Here is a 13,956-nt window from a genome sequence, read left to right on the forward strand (position 1 = left end):
CTCACCTCAAATGTCGCACTTTCGCGGATATTTGGGGCCACAACAAAATAAAATAAAATATTTGTAACATTGAAACATAGTGATTTGGTGAAAGCAAATAAATAACATTTCAACATTACATTATATTGATATTTATGAGAATTAAAAAAAACATCGAATTTTTACTTTTGTGTTGAATCTAAGTGAGGGTGTAAAAGGTTGGATGTGTGTGCTGGATGTGGGTGAAAGGGCGCCGCTGCCCCAGATTTTCTGCACCAGCCTTGACAGACAGCGAGACAGAAGTTCGATCCTGACTTCGTTTGAATCTGTTGGATCATCTGTGGAATCACCATCATGTCACTGCTCAGAGGTAACTATATATTTCATTTCAGCATGAAAACTACGACTGCACTGTCGTGCTTTAAAATGCTTTTTGTGAGGACTGATCTTCCCTGATTGTTCTTTTTGCCGTTAAATTATGATTAAATCAAATAATGGCACTGTATTGTTTTCGTTTTCTAATTTATTATTGTGCTAGGAAGGTTTGCACATACTAGTGTTACGAAAATGTAGGCAAAAGGTGACAAGATCAGGTCAAGATATGGATCAGGTTTTTGGTGTCCTGTTTGAATAATTTAAAGACAGCTGTTGCTGATCCGTCGATAGTTGATCACTTATCTATATGTCCATCCATTTATGTGTCTATTGAGTCTCAATAGACACTTTATAAGTAAGTCATTTACTGTCAACCCCCCCAACAAAGTCTCAACACTCAGGTGCTGACTGATACGGGGTCATCTTGTTTCTATATTGATTTCTCAATCATCACATCGAAAACATGATTACAAAGTCAAGAAAAATAATTCAAGAAGATCCTTCCTCAGTTCAGGATGTCAACACCCCTTGATTACTGAAAATCAAAACAAACAACAAGCCAGGTCTCGATAAAACTGACTTGTGAGCACGAGGACTGTATGTAAAGTATGAATCTATAATGCACTTGTCTGTGAACATATCTTTGCAATATGGATCCACTTGAAAACGAATTGACAAAAAGTTTGTTATTCTCCAGACGTCACTGAGATGGCAAAGGTCAGATAAAGATTTGTGGACTTTAAGACTACTTAATTGACATGTTGTCTCAAGTATCCAGGGCTACATAATTTAATATTAACAGCTGCAAGTACTGTGTGTCCTACCGGAAATAACCAAAAGTGTATTATTTACTTTAGAGATGAGGTTATCTCTCACAAAGTTTCAGGTTATCAGAAAAGCTCAAACAAGGTGAAATAGATTGCATCATGCTGACCTCTATGAAAGGCTTCCAACAAAATCCCTGCTTGACCTTTAGGTGAAATAGTTTAATTGTGGTTAAATAATACAGAAATAGCCTGATAAATATTTAAAGCATGTCATGTATTAGGATGACACCTGGTTACATTTGTGCATCTCGCGCGGAGATCATTTTGTTTTGCTCCAGGACTACAACAGTGAAGCATAAAGGTAGGAGTGTGATGATGCAAGAGTGCAAAGTGTTCGGAGTTGACATTTATAAATGATAACCTGAAGTGCTCTGGATATGCCAAAATGCAGGCTGACAAGACGGCAACAGGCTTCTGCAAAGCTTGTTAACAATCCACTATCTGTAGCAAGAGTGAACAAGTCACATTTGTAAAAATTACTTATGCTTTCGCATGTATGTTAACTCAAAAATAACTTCTCTTGTTTAGGGGTATTTATTGTAGGTGCCAAGCGCACTCCGTTCGGTACCTATGGCGGTGTCCTGAAGGATCACAGTGCAACAGACCTGGCTGAGCACGCAGCTAAAGCCGCCCTCGCTGCAGGGGGCGTGGCTCCCGAGCTGGTCAACAGCGTGATCGTGGGAAATGTCATGCAGGTACCTGAGATCATTCACACTGAGCATATTCTGATCATGAGAAACATTACACGGGTAAGAAAAGCAGTAAATTTGTTGTAGGTTCAGTCAGTCTAACATTATTACTTATGTCCTGCGTCAGAGCTCGGCTGATGCAGCCTACATTGCCCGTCATGTAGGCCTGAGGTGTGGCGTTCCCATCCCAGTGCCTGCTCTCACTGTCAACAGACTGTGTGGATCTGGTTTCCAGTCCATCATCAATGGTGCTCAAGTAAGCTTTCTTGATGGAGCAGAACTGTGTTATAATTAAACACCTGGATAATCTAACGATTATCCAATTTCATTTTGTTCCATATTTTTGGTTTCCATTCTGTAATTACCAAATATACACTTTGCTTTCAAACACAATTCACTGTTAACTATGCAATGATTCCTGTATTTTTCAAAATGTAATAAAAAAAAAAATTAAAAAAAAAAAAAACCTGAATGATGAGTTCAGGAAAACTGGTCGTCAGAGATTTGGGTATCACACTAAAGCAGAAAATAACAAAACAATAGTTAACATGCAATAAACATCAGTGTGTTTGGTTTTATTCTCAAATTCTTTTTCTTTTTCTAGGAGATCTGTCTCAAGGAATCAGAGGTGGTGCTCTGTGGAGGGTCAGAGAGCATGAGCCAAGCCCCATATGCAGTTCGCAACATCCGATTTGGAACAAAGTTTGGATTCGATCTCAAGGTTGGTTTTTGCTTGTCTTTTCCTCATGCGCAGATATCTGAACAGTCCATATGAAAGAATCACAAGCTATTGTGGCAATATTAAAGTCTAATCATATATTCTAACAGTAACATAAAATGTGTGTTTACTTGACAGCTCGAGGACACCTTATGGGCAGGACTGACAGACCTGCACGTCAAAATCCCAATGGGCATCACGGCAGAAAACCTGGCGGAGAAATACCAGATTACACGAGAAGACTGTGACAACTACGCATACCAGACGCAACAAAAGTGGAAGGCAGGTGAGCCATGGTTTGGTTTTTGTTATATTTCACAGTCTGCTCGAGAAAAACTGATATTCTCATTCCAAACAAATAAACATGAACCTCTTCTTCTGTTTACAGCCCATGAGGGTGGATACTACACTGCTGAAATCGCTCCCATCGATGTGAAAGCTAAGAAAGGCAAGGTGCCCATGGCTCAGGATGAGCACCCCCGCCCTCAGACCACACTGGAACAGATGGCCAAACTGCCGACCGTCTTCAAGAAGGGAGGAACTGTTACTGCTGCCAATGCATCTGTGAGTTTACTTTGAAAGTGTTGCCTGTTTCTCAAGAACTGCAGTGAAGGACTAAATTAGGGGTGTACATCATCTTAAAGTCAAAACCTACAATTGGTATAAGCTGAGGAGTTTAATAACTTCCATTTTAGATTTGTATGTTTTTATTTTGATGCATTTTCAAGCTTTGAGCTATAAGGAAGTTCAAAGCTGTCCTGTCATTTAAAACTTGTCTGACAAAGTAACATTTGTGCAGTAGTGTTACAAATCTGATGTTCTTTATTTTCTGAAAAGTTGTACATTTTTTGCCAAAAGGATCTCAGTATTCCTTCGATACTTTTCATTTGTTGAGTAAAATTCATTTTTACTCATTTTTTAGTGATGGTTGATTTTTTTTTTAATGCACTTACTGAGTTTTTTTGTGACTTTTCTCACAGTTTAAAAACAGTGACATGTAGTTCATGGTATTATGGCGAAATGGTGCTAACTTTATTGATCTGCAGGGTGTATCTGACGGTGCTGCTGCTGTGGTAATTGCAAGCGAGGACGCCCTGAAGGAACACAAGCTCACTCCATTGGCCAGAATTGTAGCCTATCATGTTTCTGGCTGTGACCCGAGCATCATGGGAATCGGTGAGTGATTCCACTCAAGATATAATTCAACACCGAAGCACAAGAAAAAGATGTCGAAATGACCTATGACCAAAACTTTTGTAATAAGAATTGTGATGTCCTTTTATTAATCTTAGGTCCTGTTCCTGCAATCACAGAAGCTCTTAAAAAAGCTGGCCTCACTCTCAATGACATGGATCTTGTGGAGGTTTGTTAAAGAACGACAAACAAAATTGTGTGACGTGTGGTTGAATTTTTGTAAAACATTTTCTCTCAGCATGGAACGGCTGCTCAGATCCTTCAGCCAACACAAATACTAATTCAGACAGAAATGCTTTCTTTTCAGAAAATCCTATTCATCCTTTATGTTCTGTGTCGCCTGGCTTTTTTTCTGTCTCATCTTGTAAATGCAGCCGTCATGATGCTGACACTCCTTTTTCACAAAAAAGCACCTGATTACATTGTCTACATTACTGGGATTATTATACTTTGCTAAAAAAAAGTTTAATCCTGCTGCTCTATTTTACTTTTCCCAGGTGAATGAAGCGTTCGCCCCTCAGTTCCTGGCTGTGTCCAAGTCTCTCGGACTGAACCCAGAGAAAACCAATGTCAATGGCGGAGCTATCGCCATCGGACATCCACTCGGAGCTTCTGGAGCACGCATCACTGCTCACTTGGTGCATGAACTCAGGTAGCCTTGTCTTTATTAATATTGCACATTACACACACAGTTGTTTACGAGTCTAATGACTAACTTTCTTTATGGCAGACGGCGAGGAGGCAAGTACGCCGTTGGCTCCGCCTGTATCGGCGGTGGCCAGGGCATCGCCATCATCCTTGAGAAGTGCTGATTGAAGAAACTGCAGTTGTCAAAAGAATGCCCTGCGCATATCTCTAATCTGTTGAAAAAATAATACTAGAAGGGATGTTTTTGTTCACAGTTGTCCACAGCTGCACAGTTTTCTCTGGCTTCGAAGAAACTGAACTCATCTGTACACTTTAACTTTTTTCTTAGTGAATTATTTCAGTTTTTCAGTAGAGCATCGCCGGAAAACTTGTGATGATAAACAACTTGCCTTCGACTCACAAGTCACGTGCTCTTTGATGCAAGAGATATGTCCACGTACCTGCCTGACAGATTGTTAGGTTGTTTGATGGTTGTAGAGTAGGGTATGCTGATGCTTGCCACAGAATGTACTCTTATCTCTCCATCAGCATAAATAATGTGACTGACCTGTGGTGGCTCCAACAACACATTTTTTTACTGCTGTGTCAAACAATCTAAAAAAAATTGAATAAAAGAAGATCTCTTTTTGATGTTTTCATTATTTTCTGTGTGTATGCATGAAAGTTTACCTCAACAAAACTAGAGGGTACTTCAAAACATTTGTCATCTGAGATCAACACCATCCTCACCATACCCAACACAAGTTCCAACGGACCATATTGTTTGCCCGGGAGGGAAACAAACAAGAGTCAAACTCTTTCCCTCCTGAGCCCAAACAACTACAGGGAGCCAGGGACTGGGAAATGCATGCTGACTTGGATCATTGTGTCATATTTCCACCTGAGATTGCAACATTCAGTCTACGACCAGATCTGGTCGAAGTCCCGGCAGTGTGCTTTTCTCATAGAGCTCACTGTCTCTTGGGAGGATGCCATGGAGGAGACCTTTGACCGGAGAAAGCCTTGTTATGCTGACCTAGTGGCTGAAGTTGTAGCAAGTGGGTGGAAGGCTGAGGTGCAGCCAGTCGGAGTAGGCTGCAGAGGCTTGGTAGCCCATTCCATCACAAAACTCCTTTAAGACTTTAGGATTGGTGTGTAGGTTCAGAGGAAATCTATCAAAGCCTTGGACAGTACAGTAGAAAGAAGCAGTTAGTGGCTGTGGATAAAGAGGAAAGATCCTATAGGAGCCCCAAGCTAATGGGAGGAGGAACCAATCTATTGATATACACCCAGGTCTGATCAGCCTGTGGTGGGCCTTCCTAAATAGTGGGTGTATTGTAATAAAGGCCCTGAACACCCAATAAAGCTGTATTGTAAGATCAAGTCCTAATTACAAATCAGGTGGTTCACAAAACTGTTTATTCTTCACTCTTCATATATTGGAAAGCGTTAAGACCCCCTAAATTTTTTACTCCTTGTGAGATTACATCCCTTTACTACAATCCTTGAAGTTAATTTTTTCCCTCAATGTACACTCAACACCCCATATTGACAGTAAAACACAATTGTAGACATTTTTGCAGATTTTTTTTATAGGACAAAAACTGAAATGTCACAAGCCATAAGCATTCAGACACATTGTTGTGACACTTGTTTATTTAACGCAGGTGTTGTTCATTTCTTATGATCATATTTGAGTCCAGCTGTGTTTAATTATAATGATTGGCCCTAATTACTAAAGGCACACATCTGTCTACATGAGACCTTGTAACTCACATTGCATGTTGGAGCAAATGTGTATCATGAAGTCAACAGGTGATCTATCCAGAGTACAGTACTCAGTGGTACAGATGATTTATGAATGGAACTATGCAGGCAAAATCAATGGTTTAAATCTCTGGGACAGGCTCAGCTCAGCACATATGTGACAAAGATGAATAATTTAGACTGAAATAAATATAAATGTTGATCTAGTTGTAATAAGTGATATTTTCTCTTCTTCAATAAATTAATTAGAGGCTTTTTACATATTTGTGTCAGGGTTGCATATTTCATTTGCATTAAGTTTGTGTATTGATACTTTACTCACTGTAGTAATTAGATAAACCTTTATTATTATCCCACAAGTCAGAAATTGCACTGTCACAGCAGCATAATGGACAGTCACACAGATATTTACAAACTAAGCAGCAATTGGCAGATCTTTAGTAAATTGGAGCAGTAAAAAAGATGGCAGCAGGAAGGAAAGACCTGCGGTATCTCTTCTTCACACACCGTCGATCTTTGTCCCGATTTCTCATCATTTTATTAGAAATTTAACTAAAATGAGAGAAATGCCATTTGGACTACATTGACCGTCAGGCTAATTTTATCATGACGTAATTACGCACGTGTCGTCACCAGCGTCAATATATACGTCACGTGCCCGGATATCGGTCTTTTTTTCATAGCAAAGGTAAGAGTGCTGTCTTCGTGCTGCTGTAGGAATGAAAATCCGCATTCATCTGGGAATTTAAGTGAAAACTGCAGTAAACTCATATCATGTATTGAATCGACACATTCAGATGATACGTTTAATGTCTTTATTGAAACGATTTGTCCCTGATGGTGCTGTTATAACGAAGGTTTGAATGTGTCGACAGTGCTAGGCCGCCGGCTAGCGGTCGTGCTGTTTCCACTGCTCCCCACGTAGCTAAATATAAACTTGTTGTATGGCCGTGGTCTCTTCTGACACCTAGGGGAGTTTAAAATAGTTTTCTGTCATACAGAGTATTCTGCGTTTCAGGAGAAAAGTGGCGAGTTTGCCATTAAAGTGTGTTGCTAACATGTAGCTAGCCATACATGTCATGCTCCCTGTACTGGGAATGGTTGCTTGTTAGCCGCCTAGCATTTTAGATTGACAGGAGTCTGCAAAGTTTGAGGAGCTTTTTGGTACATTATATAATTGGGCTGGCATTTAGCCTTCCTAACTGATTATGTTTTGTCATTTTGTGCCCAATAAATTGGTATTTCACCTTAATGTTGCATGTTCATTATGATATTGCTAAGTTACCCTGACAATGAGCTGTATGTCATTTATTATAACTTATTACACTAATATTATTTAGATAATTACTCTTATAGTCAAATATGTATGATCATATATTGGTATATTAATATCGACTTTTTTTTTGTAGATGGCAGAGGGAGACAAAAAAAAGCCTGCCAAGAAGAAGCACGGGAGCCGGAACCCGGCTCTTGCCCGGAATATCGGGCGCTACTCCCGATCTGCCATGTTTGCCCGCAGGGCCATGTACAAGAGGAAGACCAAGACCACTGAGACCAAGGTGAGGGCAACACTCTCATCCCAGACTCAATTGAAACACAAAAGTAAATAAACAGTGATTCTAAGTTGCAACTGCTGTTGATCATGGTATTCCTTGTTTTAGGTGGAGAAAAAAATCAAAGTTAGACCCCAGGCCACAGTTGTAAAGACTGTCGGAGGAGACAAGAATGGAGGCACTCGTGTCGTCAAGCTGCGCAAGATGGTGAGTGACGGGTGAATTCACCTTTTTGAGAAAATATTTCTTGGATAAAATGCTGATTTAAGCTACAGAATTGTAAAATTTAGCATTGCCATTAGTCCTCAACCAAAGTGGAAGAAGTCAATATCCAGCTGATCTAGTTGCTGAAATTACTGCACACTTTGTACAGCTTGGTAATTTCTCTTCACAGCTCTTGAAATGGTGCTTTGCTGTTGAATTTCTGTCATTTGCGACCTAATCGCTCCTGTGGAGCCTGGTGTAGAGTGAATATGTTTTGCATATCATTTATATGCAGCTGCTGGTGCTTGTAAATAATTATATGCAATGTGATTTTCTGATGTACATAACAGAAACGATCCAAATGTGAAGCATCCAGCTCTCAAAGCTGAAGCACAAGTATTTCCTGTGATAAACAAATGAATTTAACCCTTCACTTGCACACTAATGGGTTAAACAGTACCAATGTAAGAGAGTGCTTTCAGTTTTAGAATTTTGTATATTTTCTTTGGAGTGTCAGAACAAAATTTAAATATTTTGATGTTCCCCTGTTGTAGCCCCGTTACTACCCCACGGAGGATGTTCCCCGCAAACTGAAGAGCCATGGGAACAAGCCCTTCAGCCAGCACAGGAGGAAGCTGCGCAAGTCCATCACACCCGGAACGGTCCTCATTCTGCTCACTGGTCGCCACCGTGGAAAGGTGAGAACGGATTCTGGCACATGCTGCGATAATGACTTGAATAGAAGAAATGATTGACGCACACAGAGCAGCCTCATAAAACTGGTGTGAAAGAAATGCTGCAGCAGTTTAAATGTATCAGAAGAAAAAAGTGATCATGTGACATAGCTCGTGACATAGCGCCGACTTAAAGCATAAATTGTTCATAAAGGTGGGCTCAAACGATTTATCTGTTGATGCACAAAGATGATTACTTGAAATGACAAATGACTGCTTTAACCAATGTGCTCGGCGTAGTCTGAAACACACAAAAAATGGTTTCGATCTGTGACCGGATTCTTTCATTTTTTTATAAAAGACGTAGAAATTTTGACAGGTTTTCTGCCTGTTCGAACACCCTGAATCATAGATTCTTAAGTTGCATTGACAGTCGGCCCGAGATCGTACACATTTTGGACACATCACTTCTCGATCACATGCTCAGCAGCACAGACGTTGTCCTGCTCTCCTACGCTCAAACGCTGCATGGGCAAGTTATGGAAGCAAGTGTGCCCACGCACAATTGGATCTGCCACTGACCTAAATATTGTTTCTTACGAAGAACTGAAAATTAGGAGTGCTATCGTCTCTATCGAGCCCCCCACCCCCCTTTTTTTTTCAAATAGCAGAACCCAAATACATGAGATTTTACTAAATATTGTTTATAGAATTGACATTTGTTGTGGTACGATATTGTAGGGTTGGACTTGAAAAAGCAGCTTCTGACACTGACCCTGCTTGTTTCGTCTTGTTTAGCGCGTGGTGTTCCTGAAGCAGCTCGCAACTGGTCTCCTGCTTGTCACTGGTAAGGCTAACTGCTGTCTAATTGGAGATGATTTTAGTTTAGTCATCAATGTGTATAATAGTGGTACCATTTAAAAAAAACAACTGGCGGAATCTTTAAGATGTTTTCTTTGCTTTCAGGTCCTCTTGCCGTGAACAGGGTTCCTTTGCGCAGAGCCCACCAGAAGTTTGTCATTGCTACCAACACCAAAATCGACATCTCTGGTGTTAAGATCCCCAAAACCCTGAAGGACACCTACTTCAAGAAGAAGAAGCTGAGGAGGCCCCGTCATCAGGAGGGAGAGATCTTTGATACAGAAAAAGAGGTGACATGGAGCATGTCTTATTCGTCTATTATTCTCTTCGTCCTTTTTAATTTCTTTCTTTCGTTGGCTGACCTGTAGATTTGTGTTCCCTTTGCAGAAGTACCAGCTGACAGCGCAGAGGAAAGCCGATCAGAAGAAAGTCGATGCCCAGCTCCTGCCCCTCATCAAACAAATCCCCCAGATGAAGGGCTACCTGCGCTCCTCTTTCTGCCTGTCTAATGGTGTCTACCCACACAAGCTGGTTTTCTAAAATGTGTTGTAATAAAGAATACCACCGTCTTCTGCCATCTTCTGACTGGTTTGTTCTCACATTCTCAGCGTATATGGCTTGGAGCCATTTTGAGAAGTAAAAAAAAAAAAGTGTTTCCACGGTTACAATGTGCTATTTCAGTTTAGTTTGTGTAACGAGTGGCTCAAATACTCCTGTATTGTAATGTACACAAGTGTGAAGAAAGGACTCTATCCAGCCTTTTTCTACAGTGCATTAACTGCAGTCAAATGTTGATAGAATTGTGAATGAAGGAGTCTCACTTTGCACCTTTTAAATTTTTATGAGCTCCTTTGACTTCAGTCCCTTGGTGTGCATTACTGCATTCTACGCTGTCAAAATACTGTTGCGGTTATATGTGTGATGGCTGCTCTCAAATTCTGTCACACTCGAGCAATAATCTGGCCAACATGGCAACTGCAGTATGATCAGTTTAAACCCTTAATATTGCAGGCGTGAGGATTCCAGCTTTATTGGCTTAACATGCAATACAAATGATCGCAGCACACATTGGACCCAGACAGCTTAGCAGCTACGCTTTAATTAAAAAAATGACATGTCTAGTGTAACAAGACAAAAATAAATACAAGTATTTCATCTCTTTAACATGGCCACTTTTTTTTTTTAAATCAAAAACAAAAGTAGAAAGCAGCACAGAAAAAGGCAGCGGCCCCTTGCCAAGGAATGATAAGTGCCTTTAGTGGAGTCAGTCAGTACTGTATGTGGTCGGTCCGTGTGGAGAATCGGCGTTCCCTCAGCCCGACTTGAACAGCAGGATGGCCACCTGACCCAAGTAGAAATAAATGAAATGCTTGGTCTCGTGAGTCACGTAGCTGCCGAAGTTCCTCCCAACAATGCAGTGCCAGGTCGGGTTGTATTTCTTGTCAAACTCCTGTGTGGGACAGAATAAAACAGTAAATATACAGTAATGAAGTATTTGTCTCTGCAGGTTACATCTCTGATTGACAAGATTCCAGTAAATTGAGAGACCTTTGTCACAACCATTCCTGTTAAACTCAAACAGCAAGATGTCAGTTCTGATAAAACACAAGCATCATATATTAGTAAAATGATTATACAGTTTTGAGGTAAATGATTTGCAGTATAGAGCTATATAGATTATAGACTGCATCTGCACAGTGGTACAGGTTTTTTTAAAGGTGTGTTGGGAATGCTGGCATGGAAATACAAAAATGTGGGTTGTAAAGGACACTCAGTCCAAGAGGAACAGGTTTCCTCAGGAAGAGCAGAAACAATTGCAAATACCAGACTGGGTGTGTGTGTGTGTGTGTTACACTGATGATGCACAAGAGAACTGAGACCATCAGGATCAGTCAATTGATGAGACCCTGTCTGCAGGGTCTGCATGCCAGTGCGATGAAGTTAAATATCTCCTACTTGGTTCGGCGATAAGGAAGACGCCAGAAGAACATCACTGTGTTTTCTTTACCTTCTTGATGTATGCAGCGATGTCTTTTTCAATGTTGTACTTCTCCAGGGCCTGCGTGGCGCACTCCACGGCGTCCTGCTGCATGTCCTCCGACATGTCAGCATTTTTGATCACTGCCTTTCTCTCACACATGGTTGCCCTGGGAAACCAAAACACAGCGGAGAATTCATCATCCTCAGAGGCGCATCGAGACACACGCGCGTGCACTCTTTCTCTCTCTCTCTCACACACACACACACGCGCGCACACAGCAAATGACTACATACCACAAGCAAGTCCTTTAATCGAGTGACTTGGATGATTAAAAAATGTATTGCATTTTGGCCACAAACCAGCAAAAGGCACACGAAGCCTGGTTAGTGACCATTTTTTGGTTATTACATAATAGCTGAGGCGTGAGGTATAAACTGTTCATTTCTACAAAGTGTTGCATAACAACTTCCATCAGCAGCAGGCTCGCTGGAAGCGCGCTCTGCGTAGTTTCTATGGATACGCAAGACATTCGAGATTATCCTCTCAGATTTTCCGAGGTTTCGCCGAGAATCGAGCTGAAAAAACGAGGCTGATCTGCTGCAACTACCTCGCGGTGGAAAGGAGGGAGCAGAAAAAGCATGCGGCATCCGCTCCATCGCGCAGTGCTCCGTAACAAACGCACTAGATTTTCAACGTAATATAACGTTTGTTTTTTTAACAAGACACTGAATTAGAAGACAGAGAGTCACGGGAAGAAGAAGAATCTTTAGCAACGCCTGACCGTCTGGTCATTCATCAGCCACGATGGGCTGTTGATTAGCTAAAGCATAATAACTCATTCATAGCAAAATAAACCGAAAAGAAAACACCATATTACAGTCAGCGAAATACCACAATCTCAATAATATTTTAAAGAAAACAAATTAACTACAATCACATGCATGCAAAGTTGTTGGTTTACCTACAAGTGTCCCGTACGCTGCTTGTCTAGTTTTAAAGAGACGACTGCTCCGGAGGTGACAACTCCCGCGAAGTGGTTGACACAAAAGTAATGTGGGTGTGTGGCTGCTGGAGTCTGCTGCCTCGGAGCGTTTCTACTGGCTGGTATTAATGTAAAGAGCGCTGTCATTGGCAGGACCAGGCATATCTCCCCGGTGTTTCTGCTAGCATTTTATTTCAGCCCACAATGCCTTGCGACGCAGCGGTTGCCGCGGCAACCCGTGTAAACAATTCCGCTCATGGCTGACTCCGGCCAAAATACCGAGAATGGAAAAATAGATTTAAAGAAAATTTAGATTTTCTTCCGCAAGCTTTCAATGTTTCAAATTCATCTGCTAATTATGCTCTGATAAAATATTTAGATTTCATTAAGTTTAACCAAACTACTTTATTAATCCTAGAGGGATGCAGAATTCCATGCAGAATAGTGTGTAGTAAATATGGAACACTAAACTATGGAAAGAGTCAGATTAGAAATTAAATAAAAGAATATCAATATGTACATGGTTAACAATTAAAAACCATGTTTTTATTTTAAAGGAGCTCATGTGAAAAAATATTAAATCAATTTTCCCCCCAAATACCACATAAGTCGACTATCAGGTGAGTTGATTCCGTTAAAAAAGCAAAATGCATGGTGATAATGAAAAAAGAAATATTAATAAAAGTACATATTGTACATTATGAACTTGCAACTGCTGACAATGAAAAAACTGACTGATAAATCAATAGTTTATTGACTGAATGAATTATAATATTCATAAATTAATTGCACGTAGGCTAAATACAGCTGGTGAAGTATTTAGCGCTTACTTACTTTGATTTCCGGTTATGCTCAGTTTTTCCCTCCAATCTTCTGTGAATGTTTTGAATTTCTCTGGAAAGAAAGATGTGCTCGTCAGGCTAATTTGTTCGACTAAATTACCGTGTAGGTCTCTCTCACTCCCTGTGATCTATGAAGAAGCGACCTGACCCTGCATGGCCCAACATTCTGAATGGTTTGAGGTATATTTATATCTTGTATTCTACGTGTATAGAAAATCTTGAGCAATAAAGGAGCCATTACACAACTGTTTTTATGGTCCTGTTGTTCCATAAATCTATTAATGAGTGCATGACAGTTCTGTAAATGATTCTTTTTATTGTGTAAAATGAATACAACTACAGTTGGTTCAACTTTACCCATTTATTTCACTCACACATGCACATCAAATTGACATGAACAACCCCACATATGAAGCTTTTTTTTTAGTTACATCATTTTCTGATACATTTGTTGGTATCTACACAGCAACAGTAACACAATGCTAATATTTCAATTAAAATGCAGTAATATTTCCCACATTTAAAACGGCCCTATAAAACACACCGAACCCTCTAAGATGTCCTGACCTAATGCCGCACGCACACATTTTGACACATGCTTCAGATTCAAGTCTACCAGGATGTTCACATACACCCATTGATCTATACTATAGAAAGTGAACGCTATTATGATCTACAGTAAT

The 13,956-nt window shown here is 40.4% G+C and overlaps 3 protein-coding genes across 4 annotated transcripts; 2 read left to right on the forward strand and 1 right to left on the reverse strand.

Moving 5' to 3' along the window:
• The first annotated feature begins 192 nt into the window (after positions 1 to 192).
• Positions 193 to 5,057, forward strand: acaa2 (acetyl-CoA acyltransferase 2). Its single transcript, XM_030105537.1, has 10 exons — positions 193 to 349; positions 1,710 to 1,876; positions 1,998 to 2,126; positions 2,475 to 2,591; positions 2,727 to 2,874; positions 2,977 to 3,152; positions 3,635 to 3,764; positions 3,881 to 3,951; positions 4,280 to 4,434; positions 4,513 to 5,057. The coding sequence occupies exons 1-10, from the start codon at positions 334 to 336 to the stop codon at positions 4,592 to 4,594; spliced, it is 1,191 nt and encodes a 396-aa protein (XP_029961397.1). The 5' UTR covers positions 193 to 333; the 3' UTR covers positions 4,595 to 5,057.
• Positions 5,058 to 7,564: 2,507 nt separating this feature from the next.
• On the forward strand, positions 7,565 to 10,037 carry rpl6 (ribosomal protein L6). The gene is made up of 6 exons (XM_030104688.1): positions 7,565 to 7,735; positions 7,838 to 7,936; positions 8,488 to 8,631; positions 9,406 to 9,454; positions 9,574 to 9,758; positions 9,856 to 10,037. Exons 1-6 carry the CDS (start codon positions 7,586 to 7,588, stop codon positions 10,006 to 10,008), a joined length of 780 nt encoding a protein of 259 aa, XP_029960548.1. The 5' UTR covers positions 7,565 to 7,585; the 3' UTR covers positions 10,009 to 10,037.
• Positions 10,038 to 10,655: 618 nt separating this feature from the next.
• dynll1 (dynein, light chain, LC8-type 1) lies at positions 10,656 to 12,504 on the reverse strand. Of its 2 annotated transcripts, none has more exons than XM_030104690.1 (3): positions 12,415 to 12,504; positions 11,477 to 11,615; positions 10,656 to 10,918 (listed from the first exon to the last, which is right to left on the reverse strand). In XM_030104690.1, the coding sequence occupies exons 2-3, from the start codon at positions 11,606 to 11,608 to the stop codon at positions 10,781 to 10,783; spliced, it is 270 nt and encodes an 89-aa protein (XP_029960550.1). In that variant the 5' UTR covers positions 11,609 to 11,615; positions 12,415 to 12,504; the 3' UTR covers positions 10,656 to 10,780. The 2 variants fall into 2 exon arrangements, with proteins under 2 accessions (XP_029960550.1, XP_029960549.1); XM_030104689.1 differs by having other exon boundaries at positions 11,477 to 11,617; positions 12,412 to 12,504.
• Positions 12,505 to 13,956: the final 1,452 nt, after the last annotated feature.

The sequence above is a fragment of the Salarias fasciatus genome, chromosome 12, assembly GCF_902148845.1.
Source record: "Salarias fasciatus chromosome 12, fSalaFa1.1, whole genome shotgun sequence".
Lineage (NCBI taxonomy): Eukaryota > Metazoa > Chordata > Actinopteri > Blenniiformes > Blenniidae > Salarias > Salarias fasciatus.

Coding starts and splice junctions, on each gene's coding strand:
- acaa2 (XM_030105537.1), top strand. Junction 1,877..1,997: donor TCGTGGGAAATGTCATGCAG/GTACCTGAGATC, acceptor GTCCTGCGTCAG/AGCTCGGCTGATGCAGCCTA. Junction 3,765..3,880: donor CCCGAGCATCATGGGAATCG/GTGAGTGATTCC, acceptor TATTAATCTTAG/GTCCTGTTCCTGCAATCACA.
- rpl6 (XM_030104688.1), top strand. CDS start 7,586: ATGGCAGAGGGAGACAAAAAAAAGCCTGCCAAGAAGAAGCACGGGAGC. Junction 7,736..7,837: donor CCAAGACCACTGAGACCAAG/GTGAGGGCAACA, acceptor TCCTTGTTTTAG/GTGGAGAAAAAAATCAAAGT. Junction 8,632..9,405: donor CTGGTCGCCACCGTGGAAAG/GTGAGAACGGAT, acceptor CGTCTTGTTTAG/CGCGTGGTGTTCCTGAAGCA.
- dynll1 (XM_030104690.1), bottom strand. CDS start 11,608: ATGTGTGAGAGAAAGGCAGTGATCAAAAATGCTGACATGTCGGAGGAC. Junction 10,919..11,476: donor TCGCTGCATACATCAAGAAG/GTAAAGAAAACA, acceptor TGTCCCACACAG/GAGTTTGACAAGAAATACAA.